We start from the raw sequence: 16,107 nt of genomic DNA on the forward strand, positions 1-16,107 counted from the left end.
TTAGTGTAAATGGGTGGATGATGGTCAGTGCAGACTTAATGGGCCAAAGGTCCTATTTCTGTGCAATATCTCTCCATGACCATGGGCAAGAGTTATAGCATTTATGGTTTAATGGTAGCTTCCGCTAAAATAAAAATCACCATATAGTGCTTTCTTAGATCACATTTTTATTTGTTCAAGGGATATGGACACCACTGGCAAAAAAATAAGCATTTCATGTCGGTCTCTGACTTCCCTTGGAACTCAGAAGGTAGGACAAGTCAACCACTATGGTGGGCTAGTTACTCATAGGCCAAACGAGGCAAAGACAATGGACATCAGTGAACCATAGGAGTTTTATGACAAGGACACAAAGAACTGAAGGGTCCCAACCAGAAACATCACCAATCCATTCCCTTCACAGATGCTGGCTGATCTGCTGAGTTGCTCCAGCGCTTTGTGTTTTACCCTGAAGATTCGAGCATCTGCACCCTCTTCTTTCTCTTTCCACTGATGCTACCTGACCTGCTGAGTGTTTCCAGAAAACACTTTTTTTTAAATTGGGTTTAATGACAATCATGTATATTCATAGCTACTTGCCTTCCTTATAAAAAAAGATTAAATTTATATTCCCCCAATTGCCATGGGTGGGATTGAAACAGGCTCAAAGGTCCAGAACTCTAGCAGTTTAATTTAGTTTAAAGATACAGTGTGGAAACAGGCCCTTCAGCCCCCGCCGACCAACAATCACCCTAGTACACTAGTTCCATCCCACACTCTAGGCAATTTACAGAAGCCAATTAACCTACAACCCCGCATGTCTTTGGAATAGAGTGGTACTGCATGGAAACAAGCCCTTCGACCAAACATGCCCACACCAGTCAACATGTCCCAGCTACACTAGTCCCATCTGCCCGCGTTTGGTCCATATCCCGCCAAACCTGTCCTATCTGTGTACCTGTCTAACTGTTTCTTAAATGTTGGGGTAGTGCCATCCTCTACTACCTCATTTGGCAAATTGTTCCATACACCCACCACCCTTTGTGTGAAAAAGTTACCCCTCAGATTCCTATAAAATCTTTTCCTCTTCACCTTAAACCTATGTCCTCTGGTTCTCGATTCATCTACTCTAGGCAAGAGACTCTGTGCATTTACCCAATCTATTCCTTTCATGATTTTATACATGTATATAAGATAACCCCTGAGGAAGGGTCTCGACCCGAATCGTCACCCATTCCTTCTCTCCTGAGATGCTGCCTGACCTGCTGAGTTACTCCAGCATTTTGTGAAATTAGATAACCCCTCATCCTCCTGCACTCCAAGGAATAGAGTCCCAGCCTGCTCAACCTCTCCCTGTTGGTCAGACCTTTTAGATCTGGCAACATCCTTGTAAATCTTTTCTGTGCCCTTTCCAGCTTAATATATTTCCTATAACATGGTGCCCAGAACTGACCACAATATTCTAAATGCGGCTTCACCAACGACTTATACAACTGCAACATGACCTCCTAACTTCTATTTACTCTGACTGATGAAGGCCAATGTGCCAAAAGCCTTTATGACCACTTAACCTGCGACTCCACCTTCAAGGAACCATGCATCTGCACTCCTAGATCCCTTTGCTCTACAACACTCCCCAGATCCCTACCAATTGTTCAATTAACTGTGTTCTCTTCTTCAGTTATGTTTTTTATTCTTCAACACAGCGTCCAACTTTGAATTTACTTGCAGACTAAGCAGCTGTTTTGTTGGTTACATGGCAGATACTCGATGTTCATTTCATTTCTTATTTACAAAATTAATGGATTAAAGCATAAAGATAGGCTTGTTCTGTACATTGCCTATATGAGACGGTAACATGAGATGCCGTCAAACACCCAAATTAACGACACAGCCACTAAATACGATTGAGTTCACCAGACAAAGAATGATAATGCCTCGAGTTTTGTAACATTACCATAGCTACAACCAGTGTTAAACACAGTGTTCAGTACAGAAATAGAAGTGGATTCTTCAGAATAAAGCTGGCTTTTATTTTACTGCCTAATTATATGTTATCAAATATAAGGTCATACGAATAAGGAAACATTCAATTCATTCTGTCATGGTTCACCCTCTCTCTGCTACATGTGACACATTAAAGTGTTCATTTTCAATCATAGATTAATTTAAACTGAAATCCTAACTATCAATAGTTTAATTTTAAAAACGATGCACATTTAATAGATATTTAACAAGATATCTGGACTTCTGCCGGGAAAACAGAGATTATAGAAGTTGTACATCAACATTCTACATTCACCAAACTAATGATATCTCCAACATTGAAACTCCATCCATAATATGTAGAATACGTAGATATGGCCTTTATTTGCTGACTATGGCCTTCCTGCCCCTCATCTTGCCACTCAAAAGCACATACATAGCTTGCATCTCCTAAAGTATTATAATCTTGGCTGCCTTCCCAGCCTTCAACTTTCATAAACATCAGCTGACACAAAAATGTATTGTCTGTACACCATTTCACATAAAGTCACAGTTACCCAAGGCTCAGGCTGCTGATCAGAGACATAGATGGACCAAAACTCAAGGGTTTATTATGGTGACCATAAAACTATCAGAGTATCGTGAAAAAACTTTTCAGGAAAGGATATCCTTCATCCTTCATCCATAAGGCTCCTGACACACCGATATGATTAACTTTGACTGCCTACTTAAGCCAAACCATTAAGATCAGGAGACATTTGGGGATGGATACAAATGCGGTCTTAGCTGTGATAACTCTTTTTTACAGAACACTTGCTACTCCCAGCAAAACAAAAATTGGAAGAACTCAGCATGTTCAGCAGCATCTGCAGAGGCAAAAGGGATATGTTGATGATTCAGGGCCACGCTTGGCGGCACGGTGGCGCAGCGGTAGAGTTGCTGCCTTACAGCAAATGCAGCGCCGTAGACTCAGGTTCGATCCTGACTACGGGCGCCGTCTGTACGGAGTTTGTACGTTCTCCCCGTGACCTGCGTGGGTTTTCTCCGAGATCTTCGGTTTCCTCCCACACTCCAAAGACGTACAGGTACGTAGGTTAATTGGCTGGGCAAATGTTTTTTTTAAAATTGTCCCTAGTGTGTGTAGGATAGTGTTAATATGCGGGGATCGCTGGGTGGCGCGGACCCGGTGGGCCGAAGGGCCCGTTTCCGCGCTGTATCTTTAAATCTAAAAAAAATCTAAAAGACAGTAAGTGAAGAGGAAAGTTGGAAAGTAAAAGTAGGATAAAGGAGTGGAAATTCTCGAACAACTTCATCTAGTCAGCCTAACGCTATTCTACCTTTTTGGATTCCTTATAAAGTGACCAGGAGAATGTGAGAGTCTTGTCATCGGACTTTTGCTAAAGTTCTCTGTCTCTTGATGGAAATTGAGTGAACGAGGAAAAGACCGAAGGAGAAGAATGAGGAGTGACCTTGTTCAAGCATACAAAATCCTAATGGGGTTATGACATGATAGATGTTTTCACTGGTGGAAGACTTGTGAATGTAGCTATCAGATAAGAGGCCAGTCATTTGAAACTGAAGTAGGTAGAAATTTCTTCTCTGAGAAGGTAGTGTATTGCTGGAATTTTCTCTCCCTTAAGATGTTGGAGGCCAAATCATTAGCACATTTAAGATGGATGTAGATAAATATGCAAAAGAAAAAGGAATTGGGATTTATGGGGAACTGTAAGAGAATGGTAGTTGAGGCCAACACAAGTCAGCTGTGATTAGATTGAATGGTGGGGCAAGTTTGAGGGAGCTGCTGGCCTACTCCCTGCTCCTATTTTTCTTGTGTTCTTGAGCCGATGAAAACAAAGGTACACCACCTCCCACCTAAGGTAAATCAGAGGGTCAGCATATCAGAGTCCAACCAGTATGTGGGTACAGGACATTAATCCTTCTCAGGATATTCTCCATCAGGACCTTTATTGTTTTTTTTTATCCAGGATACCTGATGCAGATGAAGGAAGTATAGAGTATATATAAATATATTGTTCCTAGAAAATTGTTTGTTCAATGGACAATAACAAAAAATAAATTGCACCAATCGGACTGCTCAAGATAATTGGTAATTAGGACCAAAAAACACCATTAAATTCAGCATGCCAAGCAGTCAGGCCATATTAGGAATGGAACATCAGTTTTGGACCTTTAAGATAATTAGCACTCTTTCATTGCAGCCCGCTCCCCTCCCATTCCCAGTCACATACAGCTACATTGGGTAAGAATGGCAGATTCCCTTCCTTGCAGCACAGAGGTAAAATGTTTTTTTGATAATGTTCTTTTTATATAAAGGAGGATAGCAAAAGTTTTTTTAGGTACGTGAAGAGGAAAAAAATAGTCAAGGCAAATGTGGGTCCCTTGAAGACAGAAGCAGGGGAATTTATTATGGGGAACAAAGAAATGGCAGACGAGTTAAACCGTTACTTTGGATCTGTCTTTACTGAGGAAGATACACACAATCTCCCAAATGTTCTAGGGGCCGGAGAACCTAGGGTGATGGAGGAACTGAAGGAAATCCACATTAGGCAGGAAATGGTTTTGGGTAGACTGATGGGACTGAAGGCTGATAAATCCCCAGGGCCTGATGGTCTGCATCCCAGGGTACTTAAGGAGGTGGCTCTAGAAATAGTGGAAGCATTGGAGATCATTTTTCAATGTTCTATAGATTCAGGATCAGTTCCTGTGGATTGGAGGATAGCAAATGTTATCCCACTTTTGAAGAAAGGAGGGAGAGAGAAAACGGGTAATTATAGACCAGTTAGTCTGACATCAGTGGTGGGGAAGATGCTGGAGTCAATTATAAAAGACGAAATTGCTGAGCATTTGGATAGCAGTAACAGGATCATTCCGAGTCAGCATGGATTTACGAAAGGGAAATCATGCTTGACAAATCTACTGGAATTTTTTGAGGATGTAACTAGGAAAATTGACAGGGGAGAGTCAGTGGATGTGGTGTACCTCGACTTTCAGAAAGCCTTCGACAAGGTCCCACATAGGAGATTAGTGGGCAAAATTAGAGCACATGGTATTGGGGGTAGGGTACTGACATGGATAGAAAATTGGTTGACAGACAGAAAGCAAAGAGTGGGGATAAATGGGTCCCTTTCGGAATGGCAGGCAGTGACCAGTGGGGTACCGCAAGGTTCGGTGCTGGGACCCCAGCTATTTACGATATACATTAATGACTTAGATGAAGGGATTAAAAGTACCATTAGCAAATTTGCAGATGATACTAAGCTGGGGGGTAGTGTGAATTGTGAGGAAGATGCAATAAGGCTGCAGGGTGACTTGGACAGGTTGTGTGAGTGGGCGGATACATGGCAGATGCAGTTTAATGTAGATAAGTGTGAGGTTATTCACTTTGGAAGTAAGAATAGAAAGGCAGATTATTATCTGAATGGTGTCAAGTTAGGAAGAGGGGATGTTCAACGAGATCTGGGTGTCCTAGTGCATCAGTCACTGAAAGGAAGCATGCAGGTACAGCAGGCAGTGAAGAAAGCCAATGGAATGTTGGCCTTCATAACAAGAGGAGTTGAGTATAGGAGCAAAGAGGTCCTTCTACAGTTGTACCGGGCCCTGGTGAGACTGCACCTGGAGTACTGTGTGCAGTTTTGGTCTCCAAATTTGAGGAAGGATATTCTTGCTATTGAGGGGGTGCAGCGTAGGTTCACTAGGTTAATTCCCGGAATGGCGGGACTGTCGTATGTTGAAAGGCTGGAGCGATTAGGCTTGTATACACTGGAATATAGAAGGATGAGGGGGGATCTTATTGAAACATATAAGATAATTAGGGGATTGGACACATTAGAGGCAGGAAACATGTTCCCAATGTTGGGGGTCCAGAACAAGGGGCCACAGTTTAAGAATAAGGGGTAGGCCATTTAGAACGGAGATGAGGAAGAACTTTTTCAGTCAGAGAGTGGTGAAGGTGTGGAATTCTCTGCCTCAGAAGGCAGTGGAGGCCAGTTCGTTGGATGCTATCATGAGAGAGCTGGATAGAGCTCTTAAGGATAGCGGAGTGAGGGGGTATGGGGAGAAGGCAGGAACGGGGTACTGATTGAGAGTGATCAGCCATGATCGCATTGAATGGCGGTGCTGGCTCGGAGGGCCGAATGGCCTACTCCTGCACCTATTGTCTATTGTCTATATCAGTGGTATAGATCTCTGGCCTTAGTCCAACAACTTAATAGAGGTAACACTGTGTCATAGAGTCCAGAGTTATGGACTACTGCAATGGGCCCTTCGACCTACCACATCCATGCTAAACATTTTACCCATCTACATGATATAGGTCAACAAAGAGTTCAAACGCAAGGGCAAGTAGTGGTGGGATTTGAAATAGATTCCTGATGATAGCTTGATTGCAGACTGTGATGTTCAGCTCAGAAACAAACTAAACAATGACTTTGTAGCTGATAGGACATGGCCCAAGTGAGTTATCAGACAGATAAAAAGCGATTTAAGAGTTAGTTCATTATTCCTTCCATGAGTGTTGTAGGGAAATAAATAGGAAGTCCAATCAAGAACATAATGTTGACCAAGGTCCTGTATAATATAGGTGATAAAAGAATAATGGATGGTATCAGAGATTTTACTAGGTTGTTATCAGTTTACATATGAAAGCCAATAGATGTCTGTCTACATGACTCAGTTACCTTGCCTTCCTTATCATTCCTCCTCATGGCAACAAGCAAGTCTTCTCCTCTGATCAGTTAACCTTAAAAGACATGTCAGATGCAGACTGGCACAATAACAACTGCTACCGATTTACTCTCCCAAGCTCTGCCAAATAATGCTGCCAGCCACCTTATCCCAATTTAGTAGCTTCCCTCAAAGTCCAGACTTAACTCCGTAAGTTTTAAGATAGTCATGAATTAGGATGTGATCACTTGCTCCCTATACCTCTTCACCCTTAAACTCCAGTTACCTGGCCCGGCTCATTTCCTAGTACAAGTTCCAGTATGTTCCCTCCTTGAATTTGACAATCAACCTACTATTTCTAGAAATCCTCTTGGGTACACCTAACAAACTCTGCCCATCAGTCCTTTCATTTGCTGACTTACTCTGGTTTCCATCATCCTGCCACTCTACTTTAAACCTTCCCAAGTAGCACTTGCAAAACTCCCTGCAAGGATATTGAACCCCTTCCAGTTCAGGTGCAACCTGTCCCTCTTGTACAGTACACCTATGCCCCAGAAAAGATCCTAATGGCCCAAAAATCTGAATCCCTCCCCTGACACACAGTGGTGGCATGGTGGTGCAGTGATAGAGCTGCTGCCTTGCATCGCTAGAGACCATTTTTCTTTTTAAAATGTATAATTTTTCTTTAAAATGTTACCAACAAGTAAAAGCCTGTCACAACTATATGAGGGAAAATTGCTATGCGGTCCTTAATGGAAAAGAAATTGATAATCATCAGCAAGAACAATAAAACCAAAATTGAGCACAGGTGACCAACTCCTTCATGAAACGTTGCCCACAGTTACTCTTCTAGGGAACACCTGTATTCATATAATTTATTTGACCAATTATTTATCTTGGAACATATTAACACCTATTAAATTTTTATTTATTTCCCAAAAGAGGTCATTTTCAAATTCAGTTCCATGGATCATTAGTTAATGCAGCAAATATATTTGTTGAAGAGTAACTAACTGGAACGATTACACACAACGATCTCACGTAAAGTTATGTCTAAAATAACTGAATGAAAATAATTGCATGATTGCAGCAATTGTATTGTCTTATAATAACTTGAATGCCTTTTATTTTACACATACAAATAAAAGTGCGAGTTACAAAATAAAAACAGGCAATTTTGATGCAACCAATTCACATGCTGTTTACAACACCAGTCTTCCTTCCAACCACGTCATAGCAGCTATCCGCTTAAAAGAAAGTAATTGCTTTGTCCACAGTTTTATTCTATTTATTATTGATGTTTCATGCTGTTAGTATGAAATATTCTAGTCTGCTGGATTGATTGTTGCAATGCAACTTCAAAACATTTAGCAAGTTGACTTCTGGGTTAATGTGAAGGATCATACATATAATTTATCTTTACTTTGTGAGAAGTCATGAAAATAAAGTCCGCTCCTGGGTCAGTGAATTTTCAAATCAGATCTAAACAACAATTAACATCACTAAGGAAATCTGTGCTCTATACATTGCAGAATGCTACAAACATTGCTCACCCTTTCATCCATCGGCCCCTTCGAAGTATCATCTTGGCTATCCTCTGGTACTGGAACTCTGGCCATCGACAGACCATTGAGGGCAGCCCATTTGAGTGGCCCTATCTTCTGGGCTTCTGCTGCTGCCAGTTTCTGCTTTTCTAAATTCTTGGGACAGAGAATTTAGAAAAGCTGATCATCGGAGCTGATTTTCGAAGAGAAAAACTTAACTGAAATCTTACCCTTTTTAAAAATCTGCTTGACAAAAATAAGTGAACCCAATCATCAGGCAGCATTCTTTTGAATGTACATTTCTAGCCACCAGACAAAAACCAAATGCTGTACACAATGATGCACTGTTATAAATTGTTAAATTTCAGCAAATTAAACATGAACATACTTTATCAAGATTCAAGCAGTACTATGCCGGTTCTGAACCAGATGCTAATTTGGTGCACCTTACGGGAACTAAATAAATGGCCACAAATGAGTAGTGTCTGAAATCAATGAAGCCAGGGGAGAATCATTTAAAAAATATATATTTTCAAACCTTCAAATTGTTACTGGACTAGAAGAATGTAGATTTGATTATCGTATTTAAACTACGGATTGCAAATGTTTCAAGGAATTATAATTCGACAGTTCTGCATTTATGTTGCTGTCAAAATTCAATACATTGAGATTTAGAATGCCAGTTTTTTAACACATTTTTTAACTTTCAAAGTATGCCATTATTATGATTCGCGCGCGGCATGCCAGTCCTTTGTAAAAGAAATGTACATTTTAGATATTGGCGTCTTCCTCTGAGTAGTAAAAAGAAATAAAGAATTACCCTCAGCATGATTTCTCTTTCCACAATGCTATCTTCAGTAGAAAAAAGCTCAGACACGGGCCTTTCCTTGACAGGCTCCTTTTTGACACGCTCTTTTACACTAGTTAGATCGGGCTCGGAAATAGATGGCCCAAGGGAAGACCCATTGAGCATCATTTGTTCATTTCTTGAGAAAGCATCAAGTTCGGGACCTGGTAGTTTGGCCCTGACTATAAGTTCTGCACTTTTATCTCGTTCTTGTCTTAAAGCTCCATTGCTTATACTCTTTTTGTTTCCTGGATATTCAGGGGGGGGCTTGTTTGGTATTTTTGCCAGTGCTGCCTGCAGCTGGGCTCTGTAGCCCATAGTGTCATTAAATGCTGGGATTTGAACATCATAATCGGGGGTCTCTTCTTCATCTTCGCTCTCACTGCTGTGAATTAGCATTGTGGCGTCGGACAGCGTCTTCTTGTGATGATACGGAGGTTGCTGCTGAACCTCCTGCACCCGGTCCTCGTGGCGGCGTTGATCGCGCATGGTGTTTCTCCGCTGTGGGACGGAAGCACTCAAAGTCTTCAGCGCCATGGCCTCCATACCACGTACCATGCTGCTGATTACCTCGAGGCTGTGCCGCTTGTTAACAGCCGCATGGTGTTTGGCCGTTGTGAGGGGCTCGCTGACCTCTTGCAAGGACTGGTGAACCACAGGCGAACTATCCTCTTGGAAGGTCTTCACAAAGAGCTGGACTCTCCGACTGACCAAATCAGGACTGCTCCCACTCACGTACTTGTGGCGGTGGCTGGCGAGGTCTGGCGTACTGGTGGCGGGCCTAGGACGTGGGTACGGAGGGGGCGGTCTGCAAAAGTGGTTTCTCAACATGTGGGTGGTGCTGTAATTCGGTGTGCTCTGCAATTGCATATTGGCAAGCTCGGGGGTGCTCACTGTGTGGGAAATTGCACTGTTTGCAGTCCTGCTGGGTGCAGGTTGGTGGGCACTCGGTTGGGCAGACGGCACCATAGGTTTTTTGTAACTGTGCTTTGACCCATAACGAGTGGGATACTGATCCCTGATCTCCGGCTGACTGTAAACCATAGCCTCTGGCTGGTTGTATGCATGAGTGTTTCCAATATTAAGGTTCCTCAATGACTGGCTTTGGCAATCCATATGAATGATGCCTCGTTTCATTTGCCTCATCACAGTCTCGTAGTCAGGTGTGGGCCGATATGAGGGCACAATGATAGCACTGTGCCTATGGCTGGGGATGTAGTCTGGACGCATGATGTCACTTCCAGGGATGCTGAGATTAGAGGACATTGGAGATGCCTGGACAAAGTTTTGTGAATGATTTAACGAGTTCATACTAGGAGCACTGTACACACTGCCATTTGGCACAGTTCCATTCATGTAATTATATTCCATTGGACATCTGTCCAAGCTGGTCTGAGATCTGTAGTAGAACCCTTCCTCGTTACCATGGTAAATACTATCTATGTAAGACAAAGAAAGCAAAATTAAAAGTGATGAGCAATGGAAAAAATAACTTCAAGGATATGATTTATTGAAAGTTACAACATGGAAAGAAGCCCTTAAGACCCACCAATTCCATACCAGGCATCAATCAGCTGCTGAAACTAGTTCTATGTTATCTCACTTTCACATCCACTTCTTACCCACTAGGGGCAATTTACATTGGTCAATTAACTTACAAACCTGCACATCTTTGGGATGTTGAAAGAAACCGGGGGCACCCAGAGTAAACCTATGCAGACATAGGGAGAAGGTGCAAGCTTCATACAGACAGCACTCAAGATCAGGATCGATGGGGATCTCTGGTACTGTGAGGCAGCAGCTCTACTCATGAGCCACTGTCGGAGAGACATTTCAATCAGCAACAGAAAGGTCAGATTTATTTAATCAATGATATGTCATGAAAGAGCACTCACTTCTGCTGCTTCAATTGATTTATTGAAAGATTGAGGAAATATATATGAAACGCATTTTGCACAATGTATACATTTCATTATTCCATTAAACAAATAGTATGTATTTAGATACATTAAATACCTTCCAATACAACTAGAACATACTCAACTCAAAGGTAGACACAAAATGCTGGAGTAACTCAGCGGGTCAGGCAGCATCTCTGGAGAGAGGAATGGGTGGCGTTTCGGGTCGAGACCCTTCTTCAGACTGAAGTAGGGTCTCGACCCGAAATGTCACCCATTCCTTCTCTCCCGAGATGCTGCCTGACCCGCTGAGTTGCTCCAGCATTTTGTGTCTACCTTCAATTTTTACCAGCATCTGCAGTTTTTTTTTCCTACTCATTCTCAACTCAAATATACCTTCCATTGGATATTGAGGCTATTCAGTAATAGCTATTGAAACACAGCTTCTCTGCTTATCCAGTATCCTTCCACCCTTTCTCCCACCATCTCTTTAGTTGGTGTACACTACACACTGCATTGGTGACATCATATAGGTGCTCAAAAAATAGTCATAATTCATAGAGCCATACAGCGTGGAAACAGGCCCTTTGGCACAACTTGCCCACACCGACCAACATGGCCCACCTGCACTAGTCCCATCTGCCTGTGTTTGGCCCATATCCCTCTAAACCTGTCCTGTCCATGTACCTGTCAATTGTTTTTTAAATGTTGCAATAGTCCCTGTCTCAAATACCTCCTCTGGCAGCTCGTTCCATACACCCACCACCCTTTGTGTGAAAACGTTACCCCTCTAATTCCTATTAAATCTTTTCCCCTTTACCTTAAACCCATGTTCTCTGGTTTTCGATTCCCCTACACTGGGCAAGAGACTCTATGCGTCTACCCAATCTATTTCTCACATGATTTTATACGCCTCTATAAGATCGCTCCTCATCCTCCTGTGTTCCAAGGAATAGGATCACAGCCTTAGCCTCTCCCTATAGCTCAGACCCTCAAGACTTGCTAAAATCCTCGTAAATCTTCTCTGTATCCTTTCCAGCTTGACAACATCTTTCCTATAACATGTTGCCCAGAACTGAACGCAATACTCTAAATGCGGCTTCACCAATGACTTATACACCTGCAACATGACCTCCCAACTTCTATACTCAATACCCTGACTGATGAAGGCCAATGTGCCAAAAGCCTTTTTGACCACCCTATTTACCTGTAATGTAATCTTCAAGGAACTATGTACCTGCACCCCTAGATCCATCTTTTCTACAACACTCCCAGAGACCTACCGTTCACTGTGTAGATTCTGCCCACGTTAAGACTTTCCAAAATGCAACACCTCACATTTCTCTGCATTAAATTCCATCGACCATTCCACAGCCCACCTGGCCAACCAATCCAGATAATGCTGCAATTTTTTGACATCCATCTGTACTATCTGCAATACCACGCACTTTTGTATCAACTGCAAACTTCCTAATCTCACCATGCACGTTTCCCATCCAAATCATTGATATAGATGACAGACAGATTTGTGGGAGGAAAATTTGGTGCTAGAACGAGTAACTATTTATTTGCAGAATGTATCATTTAATTCACCACCTGACATCCACAGAACCACCTTTCCGGCAAAAATGTGGCTACGAGATATAGTAAAAACAAAATAGGAGGAATACCTTGTGAGGTGTTTGTTTCAGGATAATCTCCATACTGGATGTGCATAGGTGGCAGTATAAAAGGCTGTTGCCCTGACTATAAAAATACATTAAAAAGAGAAAACCACTGTTATATTTAATAACTGTAAATTATAATTGTATGTGAATATATATAGTTATATTTAATACTGTAACATTATCTCTTTGCATGAGAGTTTACACTGCTGGTAATATCTCCAAAGGAGATGAAACCCATTTATAATATTACAATGTCAGGGGTGATCCATTGATCTGGTCCTCTCTACTTTTGTTAAATGCTTGCTTGACAAGTTGGCTATGGTTCAAAACTATTAGTCCAGGAAGCTTTTTAAAAAATTCATTATTAGACATAAAAATAAATAGCAATGATCCAGAAGCTGAGATAAATGTGTGAAATAAATTAAATGTTATTTAATTCAAGAATGCCGTCCAAGAACATTAATTTAATACCTGAACAATTAAAAAGGAAAAATAGGCAGATAATTCTATTTAATGTGCATTTCCTCAGGACTCCTTAGTAGCTATAATTTTGCTGGAATTCCAATCCACAATTGAACAGATTTTACACCAAATATACTAAAGTTACACGGGTGGAGTGAGTAAGGCCTAGAAATCTACATCTAATGAGGGCAAATGAGATTAGTGTAGTTGGGCAAAGAGATAGAGGACTGACTCTAATAGTCTAATTCCCACTTTTCCCACTTTAAGTTGTTTGAAAATCAAAATCGGCGAGTGTAAATATTACTGGATTTAATTGGCCAATCAATTGGAGATTATAACTACTGGAAAGGCTATTGCCAGTATATTCCACAGGCCATTAATTATATGGTCCTAAATAACTTAGTACCTTGCAAATTCCACTATATCCAGGTGTTATTATCTTATTAGCACATGATAGAAACATAGAAAATAGGTGCAGGAGGAGGCCATTTGGCCCTTCGAGCCAGCACCGCCATTCATTGTGATCATGGCTGATCGTCCCCAATCAATAACCTGTGCCTGCCTTCTCCCCATATCCCTTGATTCCACTAGCCCCTAGAGCTCTATCTAACTCTCTCTTATATCCATCCAGTGATTTGGCTTCCACTACCCTCTGTGGCAGAGAATTCCACAAATTGACAACTCTCTGGGTGAAAAAGTTTCTTCTCATCTCAGTTTTAAATGGCCTCCCCTTTATTCTCAGACTGTGGCCCCTGGTTCTGGACTTGCCCAACATTGGGAACATTTTTCCTGCATCTAGCTTGTCCAGTCCTTTTATAATTTTATATGTTTCTATAAGATCCCCTCTCATCCTTCTAAACTCCAGTGAATACAAGCCTAGTCTTTTCAATCTTTCCTCATATGACAGTCTCGCCATCCCAGGGATCAATCTCATTTTTTTAATTTTTATTACATATATTACATGATGTGCCATATTGTAACAAAGCATGGTATGATTTTGATTACAGAATTACCATATTATCCCTATTTTACTTCTATAATATGCAGGAATTATGCATTGGGCAGAATAGCCCAGGAGACAAACCACAATGTAGAATAAATTGAGAGGTAATACTTAACATAGTCTAATAGATTTTAAATGGGTTCTAACTATTTGTATTGGCAAAAAGAGAAACCAAAACCATAATTTTTGGCTAATCCTGGTTCTTGTTGCAAACAAATGAAAACTGAGTACAGGATTGTTACGTTTCTGCTAAAATATTGTATTCCACAACATAAGATAACTGGCGGTGCTGACTCGAAGGGCCGAATGGCCTTCTCCTGCACCTATTTTCTATGTTTTCTATGCCAAGCAGATTATTGGGAATGTAATCATGCAATTATATATTTTTTAAATGATACCGTTCAATGCACATGCAAAAGCAAACGTACCAAAGATGATCTGCTCCATGTGGGTGGTCTCCTAATAGGTGTGGGGGAGCATGACTGTGTTTGTCTGTGAGAAAACACAGCAAAATGGCAGCACTTCAACACATACACATCATCGACACAAGAATTATTACATGAAATTCCCCAAAATGGTGTAATATAAATCTTTGAAAAATTACTTAAATGAACAATGAAATGAGGACTTTCTTTTAGGAAGGAGATGAGGAGAAATTTATTTAGTCAGACGTTGGTAAATTGGTGGAATTCTTGGCCACAGAAGGCTGTGGAGGCCAAGTCAGTGGATATATTTAAGGCAGAAATAGATAGATTCTTGATTAGTACAGTTGTCAGAGGTTATGGGGAAAAGGCAGGAGAATGGAGTTAAGAGGGAGAGATAGATCAGCCATGTTTGAATGGCAGAGTAGACTTGATGGGCCGAATGGCCTAATTCTACTCCTATCATTTATGAACTTATGAACTGTTTGTTAAGCAAAACATGCTGGAAGAAACCCAGTGGGTCAGGCAGCATTAGTAACTCCCAAAATTGAAGTTTCAACCGCCTAACCCCCCCCCCCCCCCCCCACTGCCATCCACCAAACCACTGCCATCCACTCTCCCCACACTCTGACCCCACTCCTTCCTGGTCTCCAATTACAGCCTTGTGCTGCATGCCTTCTGTCCCAAAGCTGACTGCACATCTGTCAATATTGGCCCCAATTATTCCACACTTCTACTCTAGACCTTCCATTGTGTTGGCATCCAAAACGTTACTGCTCTTATCTGACTGATCACAGTTTGCCCATCAAGTTTGAACAACCAAAAAAGCTGATTCATGCTGGCAGTCAAGGCATTAGTTCCTTAAGAGGATGACTAGGTTTCTAAAATTGATTGAGTGGTTGAAAGATACAGCATGGAAACGGGTCCTTTGGCCCAGCGAAAGCACACCATCCCTAGTGTAAATCCAGTGATTTATCAAACACAACGCCATCCATTACCCATTTACACTTGTTCTAGGCCATCATCTTTCCCACCCGCTCCCTACACACTAGGGACAATATACAAAGGCCAATTAACCTACAAACCCGCACATCTTTGGGGTGTGGGAGGAAACTGGAGCACCCGGAGGGAACCCAATGCTTCCAAGCAAAACAAGCAAACTCCACACAGACAGCACCCGAGAGCAGGATTGAACCAGGTACTGTGAGGTGGCAGTTCTACCAGCTTTTGTGCCTTTCTTTAATTCAAACTTAATTTTAATAATCATGTTAACTTCATTCAGCTTTATTTCAATTTTCATCAAGCTGTAGGAAATCAGGAAATCTGAAGTCCTCTACCATGTGATATATATTATTCAACTATTTTTTATCCAGAACCATCTCTCTTCCCTGCTAATACTTATGTCATGTAAAACAGGGCTGGCAAGGCAAATAAAATATGTGAAAATAGACTGCTTCCAAACACTAAAGGGTTAGGGTTATATATTGGAGAAAGCCCTCAGACAAGGCCATTGGCTTTGTTTATTTTATTAAAACAACATCCAGAATCACATAACATGATGCTCAAGAGAAGTCAACCAGACCAACAAAACAACAACGTCGGGCACACGACCTTTC

The 16,107-nt window shown here is 41.5% G+C and overlaps 1 protein-coding gene across 4 annotated transcripts in view; it reads right to left on the reverse strand.

The window, feature by feature from the left end:
* Positions 1-16,107, reverse strand: part of LOC144596516 (tyrosine-protein phosphatase non-receptor type 14-like) — a 179,469-nt gene that overhangs the window by 16,479 nt on the left and 146,883 nt on the right. For all 4 annotated transcript variants that reach the window (XM_078404901.1, XM_078404902.1, XM_078404903.1 and 1 more), the window contains 4 exons: positions 14,498-14,561; positions 12,608-12,683; positions 9,013-10,478; positions 8,202-8,348 (listed from right to left, as the gene is read on the reverse strand). In XM_078404901.1, coding sequence (XP_078261027.1) covers positions 8,202-8,348; positions 9,013-10,478; positions 12,608-12,683; positions 14,498-14,561 — 1,753 coding nt within the window. The remainder of the gene's footprint in view (positions 1-8,201; positions 8,349-9,012; positions 10,479-12,607; positions 12,684-14,497; positions 14,562-16,107) is intronic.

The sequence above is a fragment of the Rhinoraja longicauda genome, chromosome 9 (genome assembly GCF_053455715.1).
Source record: "Rhinoraja longicauda isolate Sanriku21f chromosome 9, sRhiLon1.1, whole genome shotgun sequence".
Taxonomy (NCBI): Eukaryota; Metazoa; Chordata; class Chondrichthyes; order Rajiformes; family Arhynchobatidae; genus Rhinoraja; species Rhinoraja longicauda.